Here is a 22,046-nt window from a genome sequence, read left to right on the forward strand (position 1 = left end):
AATGTGCACAAGAGCTCGATATTCAAATGAATAAAATCGGCAGAATTTTAAGCACGAGGTGGGTAGCAAGCAGTTTTCGTACGTACTGTTTCAGCCCGTGTGGTTTGGTTATCAAGCCTTAAGCCAGTCAATTCTCTAAAGCAATGGATGATCCTGAGAGAACATCCACTGATAGATGCAAATATAATGCTTTTATTGAAGAAGCTGACTTCTTCATAAGTTTTTGTTAAAACTTAGCATTTATGTATGACAATTCTTGCTGAATCGTCTTTGTTGTCTGAAAGTCTGTAAAACAGAAGTACGTCCCTTGTATTTGCAGAAAAACTTAATAGATCAATCCGATATCTGAAATCTTTGAAAGAAAAAACCTGGGGAAAAGAGTTCTGGAGGCACAAGTCGCCATGAGGGAAGGCTGTTTAGCTTCTGTAAAGTTAAACCCTAAAATCGTATCATTTAATGGTGAGCAGTTGAATTTCTAGTGTAATCAGCAACTTAAAGAAGAGACATGTTTACCGCTAGCTTAAGCGAAGAAATAAGCGACACAATGCCAGACCTGAGCGAGGGTGGCGGGGGGAATCTGCGCGGTAGCAACACCTATTATACTTACACCATGGTCGCTCCGGCACAGCTAAATTCGGCACTACACCCACTGGTTATGGCTTTGTGATTTATTCTCACAATTACTTATTATAAGTATCGCATGATTTTTCGCAATGTTACATTCTTGTAAAATGTAAAAAGAAATCCTTCTATGTTGTCTCAACACAAATCTGAAGTGTGCTAACTCTAAGTTTTTAGATCACTTTTAAAACTGTAAAAACGCTGTAATAAACGCAAAATATCCATCTCATCCAACTTTTGTAGATAAAACTAAATAAACTGTTGTTGCAGATGGCCGAGGACGAGATGACCGGCCACGACATGACGACGACCTTGCGCAGTGAACTAGCTGCTCTGCAGTACAAGAGAGACCGGCTGCTCTCCGAGGTAACTCTAAATATTACCCTCACAAATAACAATTTTAATAATTCAAAGCCAAATAACAAATTTTGCTATTGTGACTTCTTGAACGATGAATTAAAGGACAGTAGAGTAGTAACATTTTCTAATGTGCAGCTGCAAGACATGAAGGGGCAGCTACGCAGCCGCGACCAACGTGCCCAGGAACTGTTGGTGGAGACAGAGCAGCTCAAGGAGCAAGCAGCTCGTCAGAACGCCATCATAGCGTCACTGCGTCGGCGCATTCAGGCAAGATGATGTTTAGCTTGGAAATTTGAAATCTTGTGTTTATTCCACAGGCGCTTACAATATGTATTTAATTTCCCATAAGGAGTTGGAAGAGAAGGAAAGAAACCTAACTCTAACCTGCGGGCGATCTGAGAGTGCGCTGACAACTCTGCACAGAGAGTCGAGGCACCACGAGGACCGTGCGAGGGAACTTGAACGACAAGTGGCACGTCTCGAGTTGGAGTGTCACAATGAGGAACGAGAGAAGACCGCGGCGCGACACAATCTGGGAGACTTTGTGCGTCGTCTGTCCACAGCTCTTGGGGCAGAGAGTCCAGAACCGACCAGCCAGGAGGGGCTCATCCATAAGGCTTCTGAATTGGTGCAGGTACAAAATAACCTCAAATACAGTTAGTAGCAAGCATATTTAACTGAACGAAATTTTGGTACTTTGGTATTATTCGGAGGCTTACTATTTGTTATTAGGTTATATAAGTAGCTAAATACATAAGTACGTATTATAAATAGGAAGAGTTAAAGTTACAATTAACGAGCGCTCACGTTATCTGAGCTTGAATAAATTTATGTACTACCTCAAGGGATGTTTGTCTTTCTTCAACAGTAGTGCGGGATGGCACCGAAAGAAGCTCGCACTGATCATCCAACTTTTCCGACGTCTGATCACTTTGGACACTCTGGCACGTGATCTGACGTCGGGAAAGTACCGACCGGAAATGTCCCTTGCCGTCAGTGCGAGCTTCGTTCGACACCACCCCGAACCACTGGGAAAAAAAGAAAAAACATCCGAAAAATAGCAAAATTCAAGCTCAGATCACGTGAGCGCTCGTAAAGGATAACTTTAACTTTGGCACTACTAGTAGTATACTCATATTAACTTAATCTAAACCTACTTATATCGCGTAACAACAAATATTAGATAGGGACAGAGTGGACTTAGGATAATACCAAAGTACCAAGTAATATTTTAATCATATAATTTAATACATTGTTGTGCAGGAAACCTGCCGCCTCCGCAATCGGTCTTCGAACCTGTCAGACACATTATCCAGCGTAGAAGTAGAGCTTCGAAGTTGCCGAGATGCCCTGGAGAGAGCGATGGCTGACAGAGACGAGTTGCAGCGACAAGCTGCCTGTCACACTGCGGAGATCGACAGGCTCAGACAGGCAAGTCACACGTGTTTAACAACTACATATTGATAACTTCGACAACGAAAACCAATGTATCTCAAAGAAGGTTAATAAGCAGAGTCCATAAGTATCTAACATAAAATATAGGAAGCTGGGATAAGTTTTACTTGAATTGATTATACTATGACTAGTTAAATCGGTCAGATTCCGTTATATGCCTCCAATGCCTAAACTTCTTTCAATGAACTTAGAACGTTATAAAACGATGTAGTTGAGTAACAGAACTAATATTGTGCCCCCAACGCTAATTTTTCATTTACGGATGATTATAATGAATTACAATTGGTTACTAGCTAAGAAAAAAGGGTACTTACGTATTATATATCGACCACACCCCTACATTTCTCCAAACACAAAAATTCAACAAAAACAAACATTATCAAACAAAAACTAAACTCTTTATTGAAAAAAAACACACAAAACTGTTTTTATTCTCGATCACACTCCGCCACCCAAAATGCGAGTGCCTCCGGCCATCAGCGCACCTGACCGCAATACCTGGAAATGCTTGTTGATTGATGGAATGTTGGTTCTGTTACTCAACTACATCGTTTTATAACGTTCTAAGTTCAATGACAAAAGTTTATGCGTTGGGGGCATATAACGGAATCTGACCGTTAAATCAACTCAGTCTCTTTACACTGTAAAATCTAACCGCCTAAGTGTAATCATCCTGTAGGAAAAGTCCAGTACAACTCATAGATCTGTTACAGGAAAAAGAAACACTGGAGTTACAGAAACACACTTTGGAGCAGGACTTGCATGAACTAAGAGAAAGACTGAACTCTGTGAGCAGGCAGCTGGGGTCAGCCACTGGAGACATTGCCGCCAAGGAGGTTACCATCTGCAATCTTAGAGGTAGGCTCCTGGGATCTTATCCCTCAGTTACATTTAATCCGAATAGTTAGATTCTTCAATGTTTCCTTCTAAAAATAAGCTTCAGTAAATACATTATGACCCAGATGACCTGAAGCAGAGGGAAGAGAAGGGGCAGAGACTTCAGAATGAGTTGCGTCATCTACTGGAATCTCTGGCAATCATGCTTAGCACTCCATGTCGTTTCGTGGAGTCTCAGGAATGCGCTGTTAAGGATAGAATTCGAGAGTTGCTGAGTGACAATAAGGATAAGTCTTCTGTAAGATTCGCTTTATTCACCAAGTATGAATAACGTTTTAAGTTATAATTGTCAAATAGACCTTTTGATGAAAGATACTCTTTGTAATCTTTCATAGATAATCTTTTATCAATCATTTTGTAGACTACATCAGCAATGATTGCAGCAAGTGGACCACCTGAGAGATAAAGTGGCAGCGTTGTCATCACAACTCCATCGAGTACAGGAGTCCTTGGATCTAGCAAATGCAAGAGCACGCAATTTGGAGGAGGATAAGAATGCACTTGATACACGTTTGCACAGCACTGAAGCCCAGCTGAGTTCTTGTGAAGCTGTCAAGGAGAATTTGCGTAGAGACAAAGTCATTGTAAGATTTCTTTATTACTTCATAGATAAATTAATTATTATCTTTTAGTATCTACAAAATGAAGTAAATGTTCATAAGAACGAAACTTTGTGTATGTAATTTCATGAAAATATCTTCAGATGAGTGTGATTAGTCAGTCTTGGTGCCACTTATTGTTGCAGTTTGTAACATTCTTGGATCGTTTGGCTCGAGCTCTTAATATGGATGAAATATCAAAAGAGGTTGGAGTGGACTTGCAGACTGAATCTTTGCTGATGAGAGCAGAACAGCTCACTCGTCTTGAGAGTGACAAGCTCATTGACAAGGTATGGAAAATTATCATTTTAAGTTATTTAAAATACTTTTACCTTCCTATATTTCACATATTCAGTTTATGACAATTATCTCTTGAACATTTCTTCTTGCGAAATGTAAGCCTATAGTTCCTTATTTTACACAGGACCTCTTTAGAAGAATGTTCGTAATCAACCGATCTTGTTACAACCGTATTTGTAATTTTGTTACACTGTACTTAATGGTATATCACATTGTATTTCGATGTTTGAGTGTTGTTAACACAGCTATAATGTTGTTGTTGCATGCGCAGTTGTTGTTGAGTTATCCATACTGCACTACGATTCCTCGGCTCAAACGAGAGCGCTCATGTTGCTACCCACGGTGTGAAGTAAGCTTAGTAATTTGATTGTTTTTTTTTATCCTTTAGATACTTACTGTGTTCTAAAATTTATAAAATTCACAATGCTTTTGATAGACTTACATGTTAGTTCCTACCAGTTCTATTTAATCCTCTTGTTTCTTCTTTTAACATCTCTCTTTCTTGTGTATTGTATGCGCTTATTGAAATAGATGGTGTACCAAGTATAATTATAGATCCAGTGCCTTAAAAACACCTAATGCATGCTTTAAGAGAAGGATATAGATAAGCTATGGAATGGTCTCATGCTGTTCTGTGTTGCAGTCGGCCGTGGTGTACCAGCTACAGAGGAGAGTTCGGACGCTGCGGGACCAGCTACAGCGTAGGGATCTGCACCTGGACTTGCTGCGGAGAAAGCTGACACTTCACGAGGACCACTGCAGAGTTCGCTCTCTGCTGGAGGCTGAGCGGGACGAAGCCAATCAAAGGTAGGCTGTCTATCTTTCTGTTTGAAGTTCTGTAAAAAAGCACGATACAAAACAATCAAATGCATTTCATCTTTGTTAGCAGTATACTCGGTCTCACAAAACGTTGGTGCTTTTAAATTTATTTTGGTACAGTTTCATCATCAGAATCTGGGACAAGGATTGGTTCATCACGATTCAATTATTTAAAAGACAAATAAGTAAATTTTGATATGGACCTGACTGTTTTATGTCCTGAAAATCCAAAACGTGTGTACCGAATGTGTTGTGTCTATATTTAGTCTACTTGTACCGATAGTATACACTAACTTTTAATTAATGTTATTGTTTCTGGTCAAAATTCAAGTCTAAGATTGGACGAAACTGCGATCAGGCATAAACGCCTAATTGTGACACTTGAAGCTAATCAGGACAGTCATAATTTAGCTCATACGTTTAGTTACCTGATTAGATCATTGTTTTGTTACAAGCAAGTTTATGAAGTCTGAATGAATAAAATTGTACATAAATTTAAATCTTGCATTATTTATTACCTGCTTGGTACCTGATATATTGGTACCTTGAACGTGTTTAAGTATGGGATTTTCATTACAGGTACAGTCCAATCCTGAAGTATTTTTAGAGACAACAGTATAGATAATAGTAGATTGACACATTAAATGCACTTTATTAAGAGGAGATGAGGATATAGTGGCAGAAGAAGCGTTTTGTTTAGTGTAATTTCAGGATAATAGCCTTTTACAAACTTCCCAAAGTTATGGTCTAAATGTTCCAAACACTTTCTATTTTATACTCTCCCAAATTCTAATGTTATATGTGTCACTGAATGAAATGGAGATTTCACAAGTCATGAAAATAAAAGGTCTAAAAATTATTTTATGTACTAGTGATTAGTGAAGTGCGTAACTGTTGCCTTCATCGACTGGAATACCAAAATTTGTATAACAATACTAACTCTTTTTTGCTTAATTTTATGTCAGAGTGAAGAAGCTGGTGAAGCAAGCTGACCAACTGCAGCTGAGTCTTAACGAAGCACGAGCAGAAGTGAGAGATCTGAAGCTTCAACTCAGTGAAGCTGGGGACTACAAGGTATGTTACAGTTGTATGTGAAATTGTATATTCAAAGACAATTTAGAGCAGTTTCAAACTTCTATGGAGCATACCACAAAATGTTTGAAACCTTAAATTCAACACAAATTGAACGTGTGGGACTAAGTAGCAGACCCTCTATATGGAGGAAAATTTTTCAAAATGGTTTGAGACCAAGAGGTACAGGATTTTGATTTCTAGTCCTTGCAGCTATAATAATCCTTTGAAATCTAGAGATGTGTTCTTACTGATGGAAGATTATGCTAGGAAACCTATCCTGTATACTGGACATAGCAACTTACCAATAATGCAAAAAAACGAAATTGTCAATTAACATAAATTGTAGATCTTCCTTTGTTTTCATATTATGAAGGTTAAAGGTAAATATTGTATGTGTTATTTAGTAATATGCTAAGTCTACTCTGTCAGTTACACTCACTATTTTACCTTATAATAACCTTGGCTACATATTGCAGACAACTGCTTTGGAGAGAGCCCGAAAAATTGATGAATTACAGAAAAGGCTACTAGACTCAGAAGTGCTTAGAACTCGCTGTACTCGTAAGGTCAACTTGTTAAAAGACCAGGTATATTTTATGTATTACTCCTATAAATTTAAATACTTTTATTTATTTATTTTTATATTTAATTAAAAATGCATTATATTACGCATTTAGAGATTTTAATTATATTTTGTTATTGTGAAGGATAAAGTATTAAAAAGAAAATAAGAATAACTCATTCTGTGATTCATTATAATGAGTAACATTCCGTTTCAAGATCTGCAGTCGAGATAAACCAGTCAGGGAAGTTTATAGGCTCCAATTAAGACTAAGATTTAGATAGAGCATCTTTATCTAAATACAGTGGGTGTAATGTAAGGATGGATTCAAAAATGTAATTAGGACAAGGTGACCTCCTAAACAAAAATAAATAAATGGCGCTGAAACTTAAAAAATAATTAATACATATGTTGCATTTGTAAAATATCAATTTTCAGTTTTCCTTATAATAAATTAATGTTCTGTTCTTTTTTAATATTCTCTTGCGGAAAATTACTTGATTTTTTAATATCCAATGTTCAAAAACATTAAAAGGCAGTCATTTGCTCAGAGTTTTCAAAATTTCATTGTTTCGTCTCATTAAGACCTTTCAAAGTACTGTATACATAATTTGTTTGCATACTTTAAAGACTTCATTGACTCGCCACAGGATAAGGAAAAGTTACTGATAACAAACTACTCTCTTAGGCCCAATGCATTGTGCAGAATTGAAATTTTTTTATTCAACCTTTACAAAATTATTGAACAGATTCCGGAATTTTTAGTCACTTTATGTGTGCCTGTCTATTATGACTGTATTTCTAAGCATTACCTACAATTGAGAGCCAAAATTGCTGTGATTTGTTAAGATTGACTTTAGCTTGCTTCTGAATCATACAGCCAATAAGCAGAGGGGCTCTGTACTACATTTTACGCTAGGTGTAAAAAGTGCTCAAAAACTATGAATATTATTATTCAAAAGATGACATGTGTCTTTGTCATATAAAACCCAACCATGCAGTCACTTTTTGTACTTAAAACTTACAATGGCTAGTTTTACATAAAAAAAAATTGTGGGTTAGATTGAGCTGTTGATCGTCACTCGTTTTTATCATTACACCGTGCGTTACAATATAATTTTTTGTTTGCATCCCAAAAAATCCTAAAACCTTGTGATCCTGGGCCTTTTTACTAAAGGAACCCAGTCTATATTTGTATCTGAAACACTATTTCCTTCCTTTAATACAATTAATCTCATTAAAGCTACTATTATGAGGAATTTGTCTTAAATTTATTTTACAGAAATGTACTATTTTTCTGGGACAGTACTTAATTTAACCTGGTGGTATAAACTAGAATTTCTGTAATTAAAAAAATAAGAACCAACAATGTCCATTGTCTTTAATGACTGTCTAAAACCTTTAAAAACTGCACTAAATCAAGATTAACATATATTTTTCCAATCTTCAATTTATATTAAATTATTTATATTAATTGATAAATCAGAATTCTTATTACTGACTAAATGGCAATTTGTACAACCCCATGTCTCACCAGTGTGAAACCCTTGCACAAGCTGGGATGCAACCCGTCGCACTGGTGAACCAATGTAACATACATTAGTGCTCGGAAGACTTGGTTTGGCTGAGAAGCTATTGTAAGCTTTCCACTTACACTATAAGGAGTCGACCGACAGATATCATCAAAGTACCTACTTACAATAATGGCAGTCTTCTGTTAAATACTGAGGCAGAACTACGGTGACACAGAGAAGCTTTATAGGAATGTTATTTCACTGTCATCTCCCAAATGAAGCAATAGCAGTTGGTGCCCACGGCCAACTCATTCGTTCGTAGCTTTTTAAGAACTGTGCTAGTGGTACAACTGCCTAAATTAAGACTACCTAAATTAAGTTCTTAAATTCTAAAGAACATAATTAACTAAGATGTTAACATTGGACATTTAGAGATTTGGATTTATATCAGGACAAATTCATACGAAAATGAAGGATGTAGACAGGTCCAAGGGGTCCGATCCCCCCCCTAATTTTTAATTACTTTTTTAGTAAACAATTATTATTATTTAATCATTCAGTATTACTGACATGTACTGCTGAAAAATCGTTCTCAACAAAGAAACGGGACAAGAACTTTTTAAAGAACAAAATGGGGCCTTACTTTCTGTGTACTACGAGAAAATATCAGTTGTCTGAACCCCCCCCTAAAAATTTTGTATTGGCTACGTTCTTGATGAAAATTTGGTATCAATTAAACACTTCGAAGATGAATTTTATAATTGTAATTCATCAAATTGATTATCTATCACAAAAAATAGTATCTCTCCAAATTAGGGTCCAGCTTATTATATAGTCACCATATAAAGTACAACAGCAGGTTAAATAATGATAAGTGTGTTTAAAACATTTCATATTAAAAATATTTCATTCTCAAAAAGTCCTATAACAATACACTCAATCTAAATTGTATCTATATGGAGCAATCCTTAATAACTTCAAGTACTACTTGTTGTAATTATTCTCAAATGCCTTTCTCAATTGACAAAAACACTGGTGACAGGTGAAGACAACATCTGAGACGGTAGAGCAGGAGAGGTCTATGTGTGACCATTCCATGTCAGTGTTGAGAGATGATCTGGCAGCTACTAAAGCCAATCTGGCTGACACTCTTCGTCGGGAGAGCACTGTAAGTCATGATTACGTTTTATAGTTTTTATTTCATTATAATTCAGTTATTTAGGTTGTTTTATATCACCTGAATTATCTAAGCCTCGAAACCTCTTTACTACATTATATACCAAATTTTTAGCATAATTCACAGTTTTAAAGAAAAATAATTATTCGATTATTCTAACATTTAATTATAAAGGATAGCTTACTTAGAATTTTTTAATGAACATTGGAAGATTGCGTTAAATATAATACCCAATTTGGGAAATGTAAAACAGATATTAATGTTCAGCTTTACCTGTTGACAATTTAAACTGATTTCATACACAATGAATGCAGAATTGTACATCAAGACATGTTTTTACTGTACAGCTGAACAGTTTCCGGACGTCTGTAGTGAGTCTGCTAGGGTTGGAGACTACCTGCCCAGACTACGAGGTCATAGGTCGCCTCACCAAGGTGATGAACGCTTACAGAGAGTTCTCTTCTGTGTCAAGGCGTTATGACGACCCTGTACTGCCCCACGTCCACATCAGCCCTCACCGGACCCCTCATCACAGCCCTCGCCGGACATCTCACAGCCCCCGCCGCACCCCTCGCTTCTCTCCTGACCACAAGACCCCTCGCTGTGATGACTCCGGTTTCCTAGACCCTATCATCGATGACTGTGATTCAGACCTCAACAGTATCTACAACAAAAGACCATATAGATCTTCGTGACCAATCAAGTTTTGTTAAGGTGTTCTATTACTTTTTATGGTAGTAAGACAGAATATTTCAAGTGAATGCGATATACTGCAGATTTGCAAAACAGCTAAGTTCTTTAAACAAACCATTTTTCTTTTTAATTAATTTAATTATTTATCAACAATATATTAATCCTGTTTTGAGGTGGCTATAATATAGTTTTCACAACTTAGATGCAAATGACCTTTTTAGACATTACTTTATTTATCTCCTGAACATAACAACATGTGAGGTCTTCAGCTTTTGATTCAACATTAAAACTTACAGCTCTGTCTTGTATCACATATGTGACTTGATGAAGAAATGGATAATATATTTGTGGCTTCATTGTCTGTACATAATGAAATTTTAATAAATAAATCCATAACTCATAATCAATCAGGTTTTCAGCATTAAACATGAATTAAACACGTTTAGTCTACAAAATATTTCTTGTTCAAAGGCCATAAACTATCTTAAGCTAGTGTTTCAAAATATAAAAGCCTTTGAGAAGATTTATTACACACTTAATTACTTGACAATCCTCTTCAAATTCCAGATAATGGTCAATAGTTTTTTTCTATATATCAAGCTGAACATTTTAGCTTGAAAGTCATCAATTAGGAAAGTTACTTGCCTAACTTTTGAAGCTGAACAACTTTATATCTTCCACAATGTAACTGCTTGAGCTGATTGTCGCTATAAACTTACTCATATTTTAGTCTTATTTATAAATAAGATGTGCAAATAAAATAAATTCACTAAAAAACATGTTTACAATACCGGTATTGCGTATTTTTATTGTAATAATGTGTTTTACCTACTAATATGTATCTACGTATGTACATACAACATAAATTATTTTAGTACAAAATCTTAATCAAGTCTGATCAACATTAAAATTAAATTATATTTCCCACAAATTTTGCTCAAATATGATATTTTTATCAAAACTTCCTTAAATATTTCATAACAAACTACTAGTTCTGCTGCTACAACAGCAACAGTAATAGGAGAAATAGTTTAGAGGCGTAAAAGTTAAAAGTTATCATGACTGGTATCACCACTTTGTTTTTAATTGGTTGGAAGGAATATTAGTAATGAGCATAGGGAAGTTCAAAAACTTACACATTAATGTTGAAAATTAAGTTTGGTTACAGTATCAACATAAATTGTGCATTCAGGAAGGTTTAAATCTGAACATAAACAAAAATTATCCATCAAGAAAAACATATTTAAGTAGACTACCATAACAAATAAGTAAATCAGAAGTAATCAAATTTAATCATAATTATAATTAATTAGATTTTAAAACAGAATCAAGGCAAGTTAGTAGTTAATTTTGTGAAGCACAACAAAGAAATACAACATAGAACTTTGATCTTCATTATGTTACTACTCCATTAAGAGAATCAGTATTACTCTTGCCACCAATAACTGGTAGAAAAACATATGAATTAGGCAATATGCAAATCAAAATGTGTTCACCATTTGTGTTCTATACAATACTGAATGTAATAAACTAGTTCTCATTGTTCTTTCTTCCGGTATTTTGTTTTTTATTTCCTCTAAATCCTACATAGTTTATAATTGTTAGTGTGCGGAGTACTCTTGCAGCTGTACTAAAATAAAAAATACATGTAAAACGTACAGAAAAACAGACCACAAATTATCACAAATACACAAAACGTTACAAAATATCAGAAACAATATTGTAACATTGTTGTATACCTGAGAATTTAAAAACACTTTTCTGTCTTGCTCTATGGTGCATAATAATTTAAATAATTTTCAAACCTTTCGAACACCATCATTAAGAAACTATCATATTCATCCCTATTTCGACAATGTTACTAATAACTCAAAATACTTTATATAGCCGCTATCTTAAAACCTTACAAGATAAAAGAAATATACATAGGAGCAAATATTATTGCAAGCTACTTGAGAGTTCTTAGATACTTCTATGTTTTGTTCTAAAACACTTAATAATTGATACAACTTCCAAATTCCAAATTTTTGCTTAACTTAAACCTTAAAAATACAAATAAAATCTACCATGAGAGTAATAGGTAGATTTATATGTAATTTCCAACTATTAAATCTTGTTCATCAAGGCAATTCTAAAATGGCTAAGATTGTGAGTCGTTCCATCCTACGGCTCATCTCCTTTACACACAAAGTATACTCTCTTAAACCCTTTAAGAAGCAATTGAAAATTAACTGAATAAAACTAGAACATGGACCAAGAACATGGACCAGCCCAATCAGACAAAATTAAAAACGTACATAGAATGACATTGAATTAACCCTTTCTCATCAGCACTGAACTTGCAATATTGTCCCCTCAGATCGCTGGGCCACTACGGGTGGCCATGGCTGTTCTCTGCGTCCGATCATTGATTTACGACCACATCCTGTCCCTCAGCTCAGAGGGCCACACCTAGTGGCACCCTCGCTGGGCTGTTCAGTTCGTCAGGCCACTACTTGTATCATGTAGTTAGAGATTTCGATCCTTATCCAGTTGTGGTTGGAAAGTGCTGCTATCTCTCGGACAAATAAGTAACTAAATTAATATTTCTCTATTTGCAGCACATACCATAATAGACATCATATAGAATTGTTTTTTTTATCCGGGTTTCTGTCACTGTAGCTGATATTGTGTATATTATCAATGTATTAAAATACTTAATGCATTTGAAGGAGACGACTCTGAAAATATGGAAACCAGATTATATTCTGTTGATACTTAGAGAACTACATGAGACTGATTGTATTTTTATTCTGTAAATAAAAATACTTTTCAAACAACTTATAACTTAAATTACATATCACTTGGTTTGTTTAAAAGCAAATAATAAATAAGTAATTGATAAAGTTATAACCATGAAGTTAACAAATTTTATAAATTATTTCAGAATTGAATTTAAATCTCAGTGATTTAAAAAGCCGAAGTTAAAATACTGCCATTTAAATCCAAGTCAAAGAAACATACATGGTTACGCAAGCGCCAAGTGGTGACACAGAACCCAGCCGGCCACTACGTATGAGATTTGAGTTGAGCAAAAGATAAGTTTGGGCCATACTAAGACACTAACCGATCACAAAGGGATAAAGATATATTTCTTCATTGAAAATTGATTTATGTTACATTCAGGCAAAGACCTAATAAATGGTTTGGTTTTGGGAAACAAAAATAACAAACAGGTGGACAGGAGGAAATAAAACCCAATGCTACTAAATCAGCTATATTTAAAAAAATAATAACTGAAATATATTGTCTGTACAAGTACAACGTTTTGTAAAAATATTTGCAACTTGTGCATAACAATGTATAAAAATTAGTATATAAATGCTTTAAAATTAACAAAGCAAAGTATTTTTAGTGACTAGAGTGCTCACAGCAGTCTTTCTCGTCTCACAGCCTCAGTGAAGTTTCCAGTTACTTATGTTTTCATTAGCTTTCCCTCCAGTTTCTTCAGCTGTGACTTCTAGAATCAACAACAAGCAAACTCTTTTAGTGGATGGATAAAAATCATCAGAGACTGTAAATTAATGTAATGTTATAAATTACTCGTCATTATTTAACACAACTATCAAATACTATATATCCTCTTATCATATCAATACTTTATAAAAAACATGTTTCGATTAAACTTATTGTGAGTGTTTGCCAAAAGTAATAAAGTACTCTTAACAATGGCCATTGTATCTTTGTAATAGGAAAATATTTTTTAATGTTCTAAATTGTTCATAGTTTTTTTTTTATCTTTAAGTAATGTTGCCACTTTACTTAATACAATTATGTATATAAACGTTTTTTTCCAGTGTTTTGTAATCAGCTACACAGTCAGTGTTTTTGTTCAGGATAACTGTCTATATTATTTTAAAAAATTATAGAAACCCAACTATTTCTTATTTGTAATTTATCAAAATTGTTATTACAAAAGTTTACATACATTTTATTTTACAGATAAGACTACTGGAAATTTCACAACAAAATACACTTACCAGTCCACCTGCATCTCGTTTTCCTTTCTTTATTTCTTGTTTCCTTTCATCTTGTTTTTTCTTTGCCTCCTTCAGTCTGAAAATTTTAGAGCTGTATAGAGAGTTGTCTATACAATAATAATAACAAATCTACAGGAGGTTGTTACTGTACTTTTTAAGAATTTGTAAATATGAGACCACGTAAAATAGTCCTCTCGGCTTAGTCGGAAGGAGTAAGTAGATTCTGAGACAACGGAAATCTTATTAATTTATTCTCATGGGATTACATGTAATTAAACACCGTTTGAGATATAAAAAAAATTTTTGTAGTGAAATGTGTATCGAATGTTATAAGCATTCCAAAACACTTGTATTCCTCACAAATAATGGAATTTTGAATTTCTTTAAGGATCAAACAACCGCCATAATGGAATAATATGATGTTCCCATGCTGGCCAATGAATTTAGTCAAGATATTTATATGATCAACTTTTTACCAAATTTGAACCGGTTTCAGCATTCCTATCACCAGTTTTTGGTGATAAAAAATTCTTATGAATGTTACATATCATTTATATCTTTAAAACTGAATGAGTTATCAAAAAATTATTAATCCCAAAATATATAAGCGTTCAAAATACCTTTTGTTTTCTCTGAGTTTATATATCACAAAGTTTGAAGAATTTTTTTAAAGTTTGTAAAGAACAGCCACCTTATTCAAACGAAATAGCACGGAACTCAACCAAGGTATTTATAAAATCAATTTTTGTACTAAGTTTCAACTATTTTGGGCTTTTTTGGGAGAATGATCATTTCCACAAGCCTCATAATATAGAATAGATATATGTATATACAGTGTGTCTCAGAACACTCTACCAAACTTTTGAGATATTATTTATGAACCAAATACAAACCAAAACATCATATTTAACATTTCCAAAACTCAAATATTACCTGTACAGCCGCCATTTTGTATTTTTCATTTAACTATTTATAATTTTTGAATGGCTTGTTGCAACAAATTGAAATTTCGTATACAACTTTATATTTTAAAGGCCCAATTTAAGAAAAAATAACAATTGTTACAACATCATTTTCAAAATGGTGGTTTCTTAAAAACTTTAAGTGTAAATAACTTTAACCCGGGATTACTCGCGCTATTAGATTGAATCTAACATTTTTAGTTCCTCTGAAGAAATTTTTTTTAATTATGAATATATGTGACTGAGCGTTGAATAATGGTTTCGTTAGTAGCCTAACCAACCACCACAGTAGTTGGGGAATTTTAGTGTGTTGGGGATGGTAGCAGTGGAGGGGGGAAGGAGCGTGCTCCGCTTTGTTAGTGTCCGCCTAACTGCGCGAGCGTTCATGTGACTGCTAGTGTTAGCCCAGATCTAACGGCGCGAGTGATCGCGGAACTGTCCGTGTGGTGATTGTGTTTCTGACGCGTGGATGTGTTTTGTTCAATATGGCTCAGGTAACGAGTAATGACGATGATATTCGTTGTTGGTTGGATGATATTGATGATAATAATGTAGACCTGCAAGACAATTCATCGGACACTGATTGTGAATCTGAGCACAATGCTCATAATACGGATACAGAACAATCGGATGAAGAGGATGCACAGCCTGTTCTTCCAGTTGTAGATCAAGTACAACCTCAGCAAAGAAAACGACCTGTTGATCAGGTACGTGCGTACTATACATCTAAAGACGGCATCACTAATTGGAATATCCATAAGCCACAACCACGAAAAACTGCTAAACAAAATATTGTTAAAAAAATGCCTTCTGTTGCAAGAGAATTTCGGGACATTAAAGAACCTGTAGACTGCTGGAGGATATTTTTTCCTGATGATATGGTTACTGACATTGTTCGATTTACAAATCAGCGGCTAGAAAAAATGCGTCAAAACTATGTACGACAACGTGACTGTAACAATACCGATGTTATAGAAATGCAAGCATTTTTCGGTCTACTTTATCTAATCGGTGTTAAAAAAAGGAAACCACGTTAACACTGATGAACTGTGGGCCACCGATGGAACTGCTGGTGATATTTATATATGTACTATGTCAAAACGACGTTTCCACATGTTAGTGCAAGCTATCCGATTTGATGATAAAATCACCAGAGGCCAAAGAAAGCAATTTTTGTTCATAAATGCATTTTTTATAAACAAATAAGTTAAAAATTAAAATAAAACATGTTAATGTGTGATTTGAGATGTGTTAACAATTATTAATTCTACATTATTTCTATATTATACTAAATTTTTATATTCTATATTGTTTAATGTTTAAAATAAGGTGATTTGGAAAAAGTAAAAGTTTGGAAATTTTTGTTCATAAATGCATTTTTTTATAAACAAATAAGTTAAAAATTAAAATAAAACATGTTAATGTGTGATTTGAGATGTGTTAACAATTTATTTATTTCCTATACTATGTGTATATACAACATATACATCAATTTGTAGAAGAATGTCAAATGTTAGGCGCGAGCGATCGTGGGAGTTTTACGGGCGCGAGTAATCCCGGGTTAAAAAAATACATGATAATCCAATGATACCAAGGTTAAGAAAATCAAATTAAAAATAAGGGAGATAATTCTCTTTTTTTAAAGCTGATTCTAAACAATTTTAAGTGTCATTATGTTACTGCACTGCAAGTGAACTACAAAAATCAGCTGTTTTAATTTTAGCTGCTTTAATCAGCTGATTATAACATTACATTGATAGATTGTGGTCATAATGTCATTACCCTTTTGTAACATTTAGGATTTTGTTATCTATACAAGAGTTTTACACACTGTATAATATAGTTACACATTGCTACCTATTTACTGATTACCTTGTACTTAATTTGGGCACAAAGTTTAACAATATAATGAAGTTACATTGTTTCAGTATTAACTACAATAAAACTAATTCAACAAATTTTATGAACTATAAAGTTTGATTCAATTTAAGTTTAACACTCGGATTTCCCCTGGCACTTGATACCCATTAGGTATCCTTGTTCAAACAAGAAATCAGAGATTGAATTGAAAATATGTAAAATATAATAAAACCTCATAAATTTTTAAACACGCTTTGCGATAATCAGACTTCTAATATAAGATAAATTTAGGAACATAAAATTCAGCACTTACTTTTCTTTTATGATTCTCTGTTGTTCTTTCTGCCAGAGATCTTTGAAGTCTGAACAGAAGGGTGTCCAAAGTGGAAAAAAGTCTTTGGGCGCAACTTCCTCTTCTTTCATCCCTCCCTTTGGCTGGAACTGGTAAAATTTTAATGTGATGTAGAATCTGAAACAATGGAAGAGATTCAATGAAATTACAATGCTGAATCAGTGAGATTATACAGCAAACTCTAACTCAAAAGTTTGTATTTCAAAACTTGAAATTTGTGTAATAAATAATTGTTTGATAATAATTCGATGAATGACACCTTAATTTTTTTTTTAATTTCAAATCTCATATTATAATTAATACAATTCTTTTACACGTCCAACAAAACCATGATGATGGAACATTTTTTTTATTTTAAATTTGAGTATTGTTGAATATTACAATCCACGGACCTCCGGCACCCCTGGGGAGTATCCATATCCCTGAATCCTTACAGTAATCATTGCTCAAGAAGGCCTCTCAAAAAACTTTTGCTTCGAGCCTTACATTTTCTAAGGATGGCTCTGAGACATTTGACTAAAAATTTCCTAAATTTTGTTCATTACGTGTTTGATTGAATCTATTATTATTTCATTAAAGCCTGTGTACAACTGTTTTTGTCTCAAACTTATTTATTTGCTTCAATTGAGGTTCAGTGGAAGGGAAGGCTAAAACAGCCTAAACATAACGGCATTTCATTTCATTTTGTCTTTACTTATTTTCATTTTTTGATTGATTAGAATAACAAGAACCCAACTTTTAGCAAATATATCATAAGTTGTACTGTCTTATGGCAACTATATCAAACTAGCTACATTACAAAGAAATTAACCACTAAGAAACCGCAAAGATTTTTTTTTATTTTTCTTACTAACTGTGTTGTATAAAATTCATAAACTTTAGTAAGCTACATACCCATGTTATTATAATTCCCACACTTAAATTATGATTTTATTACTAATTCAATATGTAAAACTACGCTTGATAAATGAAAAAAATATAGCTGCCAAACTACCTATCTGTATGTTTGTAAATGTAATAGCTTAATTAATTATATTTCTGATTTCTAACTTGTTATTTACTTACTTTCTCTTGCACTCCTCACAGTTTTCAAATTCTTCTGCCAGTTGCTTTTTTGCTGTAAAAAACAATAAATCTCACTGTAAAAGATAGATATTGTACCATTATTGTAAAGTCTAACAAATATGAAATAAAATTAGTTTCTTTATTTTATAAGTTTGTTATTGACAATGGTTTAAAAGGATAGATAATAGGATTTCAGACATTTGCTTTCAATATATTTTTCAAAATATATAACACCTGTGTTATTTTTACATTTATTATTTTTATACTCCTATACAAATTTCCCAAATTTGATATTCAACAACAATTTTGTAATACAAATAATTTAATTATTGAAAACAATTATTACTATGGACCAATTAGTTAAACAAAATTGCATAGTCTACTAGATGCAAATATTTAGTTTTAAATGAAAACTGCACAGATTTGACAAAAGATAAGCAACTGCGAGTAGTAACTGGTGCTACAGACTATAGTTCACTGCTGGGGAGAGAAGAGTTTCATGCTTAGCTAGGTCTGTCCCCAAGACTTTGTTCCCTCAAAATACATAACTGACCATAGGAAATTTGCACTGCGAAAGGGTGAACTCTGGCTATAGTGTTTCTAATACGTGAACGATTTATTACTGATCCTAAACTCATACTATGAAGGTTCTGTTTTGCAAAAATACTTCCTATAGAGGGACAGAGTTTTGGGCTTAATAGGAAGTAAATCCGTGCTATTGATATTTAAAAACAAATAAAGTTCTACTACTAGTTGTAAGTTACTTTTAAGTGTTATAGTGATTACAAGGAGAATCATAAAAGTTGAGAAGAAGGTTGAAAATTTCAAGGGCTATAATACCATATAAGTTGGCTTTTCAATGTAGATTAACTTATCACTCTGGCTTAATATCATTTCTCCAGCTAATTTCCCAACACAAAAAAAAATTTCTTAAATGTACCAATTTGATATGACCTAGTTTTTCTTAAATTTGATAAACTCTACTTTATCAAACTTGATTAGTTTTCATATTACATACTATGATGCTTATTATTATTTTAAGTTCATTGCATCACAATACTGTGTGTTAACAATAAGCTTGTAGACTCTGAGATATTATTATTACTATACAGTTATTTTTAAGTAGATTACTTTTTTATAATTGGGTATATTATAAGGTTTTAATTATTTAATTGAATTATTCGTAATTTCAGTTGCAATGGTGATACAATTTTGTACAGACACAAGCCAAAATAGTCCTTGTATGATTCTTGACATCCAAGAAAGTTTTATCATTTTAAAGTTAAATAATACTACAATGACATTGGTTTTTTTTATAAACCATCTGATTATAAATTAATAGTTTAAGACCATGGGTAATTCTAACATAAAGTTAGTCATGATACATCAATGACATAATCGAGTGAAATGTCTTTACCTGCGCTTAAAAATGACTCCATTTTATCTTTGAATGGCTGCACATTTTCTTCTAAGGATTTAGAAATCACAGTCTCCATTTTCGTCTGACATCCTGTGAAAAAAGAATTATAAAATAATATCATTTACTATTGTTATAAAAAAATGAAGAGACATTAAAAGAACTATGCATTATATGTTCCCTCCATCCTCTTTTCCATCTGAAGCAGAAAACCGATACCAATTGTTAAATAAACCCAATGGATTTAACAAACAATCAAGTTAATTCTTTTGAACATAATAATGAGTTAATATTGATAATTTCTGGAAGAGTCGCAAATCTAATGGATGAACACGTTTAGTTTTTCTATTACATAATGATAAAAAGTACAAGTCACATGCTCTTTACACATGCCACATGCTCTTGTTATTTAAGAAAAACTCATCCTGAGCCAACAAGAAAACTTTATAAGGATCACTAATTTAATAAGAGCTATTAACTTGCCATACATACATTTACAAGCAGGAAAAGAATATAATTAGCTCAAATAAAACTGTTAACACATGTGTCGTAACTTGCGTATCACCACCCATGCAAATTGTACAAAACCTAAGATAGTACCACAGGAAGTTCAAATAGATTTTAAATTTCTATTTTATATTACACTGAAAATAAACTAATTTCGATGAGTGAAAAGTAAAATAATTATTATCTACAGGAAAACATAATTTTTTTTAATTATGGTTTAAACAATTTAGCAATTATCTATTTTAATTTTATAGCCAATTCACTGAGTGTTGAGAGTGATGTGCTGCCCACCACTGCCTTGGCATGTGATGGGTAGGTTCACATATCGTCAGCAGCAGTGCTAATACAACTGCTTGAGCCTCTATACTGTTAGTAAACATTTCATCACTGATATGACTGGTGGGTCATTTTTAATAACCCCTGAATAAGCATCAACCTCTTCCACCATGTCAGAGGCTCACTTTTCCTAAAAGTAACGAGCTGTAAACTTGTCTCACCAACATTTTGAAAATTAACGCAGTCCACATGGACCATTGGTTTCTTTCCTCTACTGGTCACAACCCCAGAGACTAGCCACACTGCAGGCAGTGCATTATTTTCAAACACTCTATAAATAGGTTTTTTAATGTTTCTTTTATTCTGGACAACACATGTTTTTATTTAATTTATTCCAATTAAATTCCTAATACCATATTTCTCAAGGAAACACATTTCTTATAATAACTCTGTCTTTAGAAATACGTTTGGTGTTACCGTTTAATTTTTTGTCGAGGTTCTTGAGTTGAGTTTCGATGTCGTCAAACTGCACCGAAGCAGCCTTGTCAATATCACTGGGTTCTGGCACTGGCAACTTGCCCTCTGCAGCCACAGCATCACCACATTTTTTCATGAATGAGACGACGATGAAGTGTAGAAGGGTCACTGAATTGTCTATAATCAAAACATGCAGTGTTTTTGTTTTCAGAACATCACTATTCATTGTTGACTTAATCAGATAAACATTAACACTGAATGAAATATAATTAGTTTGTAATTACAAATTTTAAACTTAAGTTGAGGATAATCTCACCCTTGCTCTTGACGTCCTTCAGTTTGGACAATATCTCCAGGCCAAAGCCGTCAGCCTGTCCCCTCTGCATGTTGCCTCCGTTCATGAAGTTTCCCAGAGCCAGTATTATCCCCAGGACAGTCTTCAAGCTCTCAGAGCTCATTAGAAACTGTAATTGTAATGGTTTTTAAGTTTTTAATTAATTTAAAAATTTCTTATTAAAAACTTTTACAAAATTAAAATTTTTAAATATTATGTTTATGCCTAGTGTGTAAATCTATTTAAAAAAAATATGCTACACCTTACTTGTCTGTCAAAGTTGTATTTAATACAATTTATTTTGTCATTCGAACATAATTAAAATTATTTTGATTTCTTTACACATCATATTTATTATATCTGAATTATTCTTTCCTTGTTAGTGCATTGCACATTAAATTTGGAGACGACAAATAGTGATATTGTTTCTCTATGACAAACTGAAGAAACCTTTGCAGCACTTAAATCAAAACACCTCCTGTGTAGCTTCTGGAGTGACAGCATATCAAGGTCACTCTTGATCTCAGACATCATGGAAGAAGGGGATAATACATGTAGATCAGTTACAGTCTCTACCACACAAAGAGGAAAAGTAAGAAGCCTTCCCTCACATAAGAGCCCTAAAACTAAGCTTTTAATACCAAAAGAACCTCATTCCAATCATCATCATTCACAATAATCTAGAGTATTCGATTCAGAACATCCA

General features: G+C 33.6%; 2 protein-coding genes across 5 annotated transcripts in view; one reads left to right on the top strand and one right to left on the bottom strand.

Moving 5' to 3' along the window:
* The first annotated feature begins 544 nt into the window (after window positions 1-544).
* Window positions 545-10,703, top strand: LOC124358156 (coiled-coil domain-containing protein 170). Its single transcript, XM_046810449.1, has 15 exons — window positions 545-652; window positions 892-987; window positions 1,117-1,248; window positions 1,331-1,615; window positions 2,245-2,412; window positions 3,150-3,294; window positions 3,399-3,571; window positions 3,717-3,917; window positions 4,079-4,222; window positions 4,504-4,581; window positions 4,876-5,039; window positions 6,017-6,125; window positions 6,602-6,712; window positions 9,244-9,369; window positions 9,726-10,703. Exons 1-15 carry the CDS (start codon window positions 545-547, stop codon window positions 10,071-10,073), a joined length of 2,388 nt encoding a protein of 795 aa, XP_046666405.1. The 3' UTR covers window positions 10,074-10,703.
* A 2,627-nt stretch (window positions 10,704-13,330) lies between these two features.
* The window catches only part of LOC124356835 (formin-2), a 70,000-nt gene continuing 61,284 nt past the window's right edge, over window positions 13,331-22,046 (bottom strand). For all 4 annotated transcript variants that reach the window (XM_046808074.1, XM_046808076.1, XM_046808075.1 and 1 more), the window contains 7 exons: window positions 21,323-21,470; window positions 21,007-21,183; window positions 19,747-19,839; window positions 18,330-18,381; window positions 17,226-17,381; window positions 14,091-14,166; window positions 13,331-13,570 (listed from right to left, as the gene is read on the bottom strand). In XM_046808074.1, coding sequence (XP_046664030.1) covers window positions 13,526-13,570; window positions 14,091-14,166; window positions 17,226-17,381; window positions 18,330-18,381; window positions 19,747-19,839; window positions 21,007-21,183; window positions 21,323-21,470 — 747 coding nt within the window. In that variant the 3' untranslated portion in view covers window positions 13,331-13,525. The remainder of the gene's footprint in view (window positions 13,571-14,090; window positions 14,167-17,225; window positions 17,382-18,329; window positions 18,382-19,746; window positions 19,840-21,006; window positions 21,184-21,322; window positions 21,471-22,046) is intronic.

This window comes from Homalodisca vitripennis, chromosome 3 (genome assembly GCF_021130785.1).
Source record: "Homalodisca vitripennis isolate AUS2020 chromosome 3, UT_GWSS_2.1, whole genome shotgun sequence".
Lineage (NCBI taxonomy): Eukaryota > Metazoa > Arthropoda > Insecta > Hemiptera > Cicadellidae > Homalodisca > Homalodisca vitripennis.

Excerpts from the sequence above, each read along its gene's own strand:
- LOC124358156 (XM_046810449.1), top strand. The coding sequence starts at position 545 with ATGCCAGACCTGAGCGAGGGTGGCGGGGGGAATCTGCGCGGTAGCAAC. Across the intron at positions 4,582-4,875 it reads GTTGCTACCCACGGTGTGAA|TCGGCCGTGGTGTACCAGCT; the intron begins GTAAGCTTAGTA and ends TCTGTGTTGCAG. Across the intron at positions 6,126-6,601 it reads GTGAAGCTGGGGACTACAAG|ACAACTGCTTTGGAGAGAGC; the intron begins GTATGTTACAGT and ends TACATATTGCAG.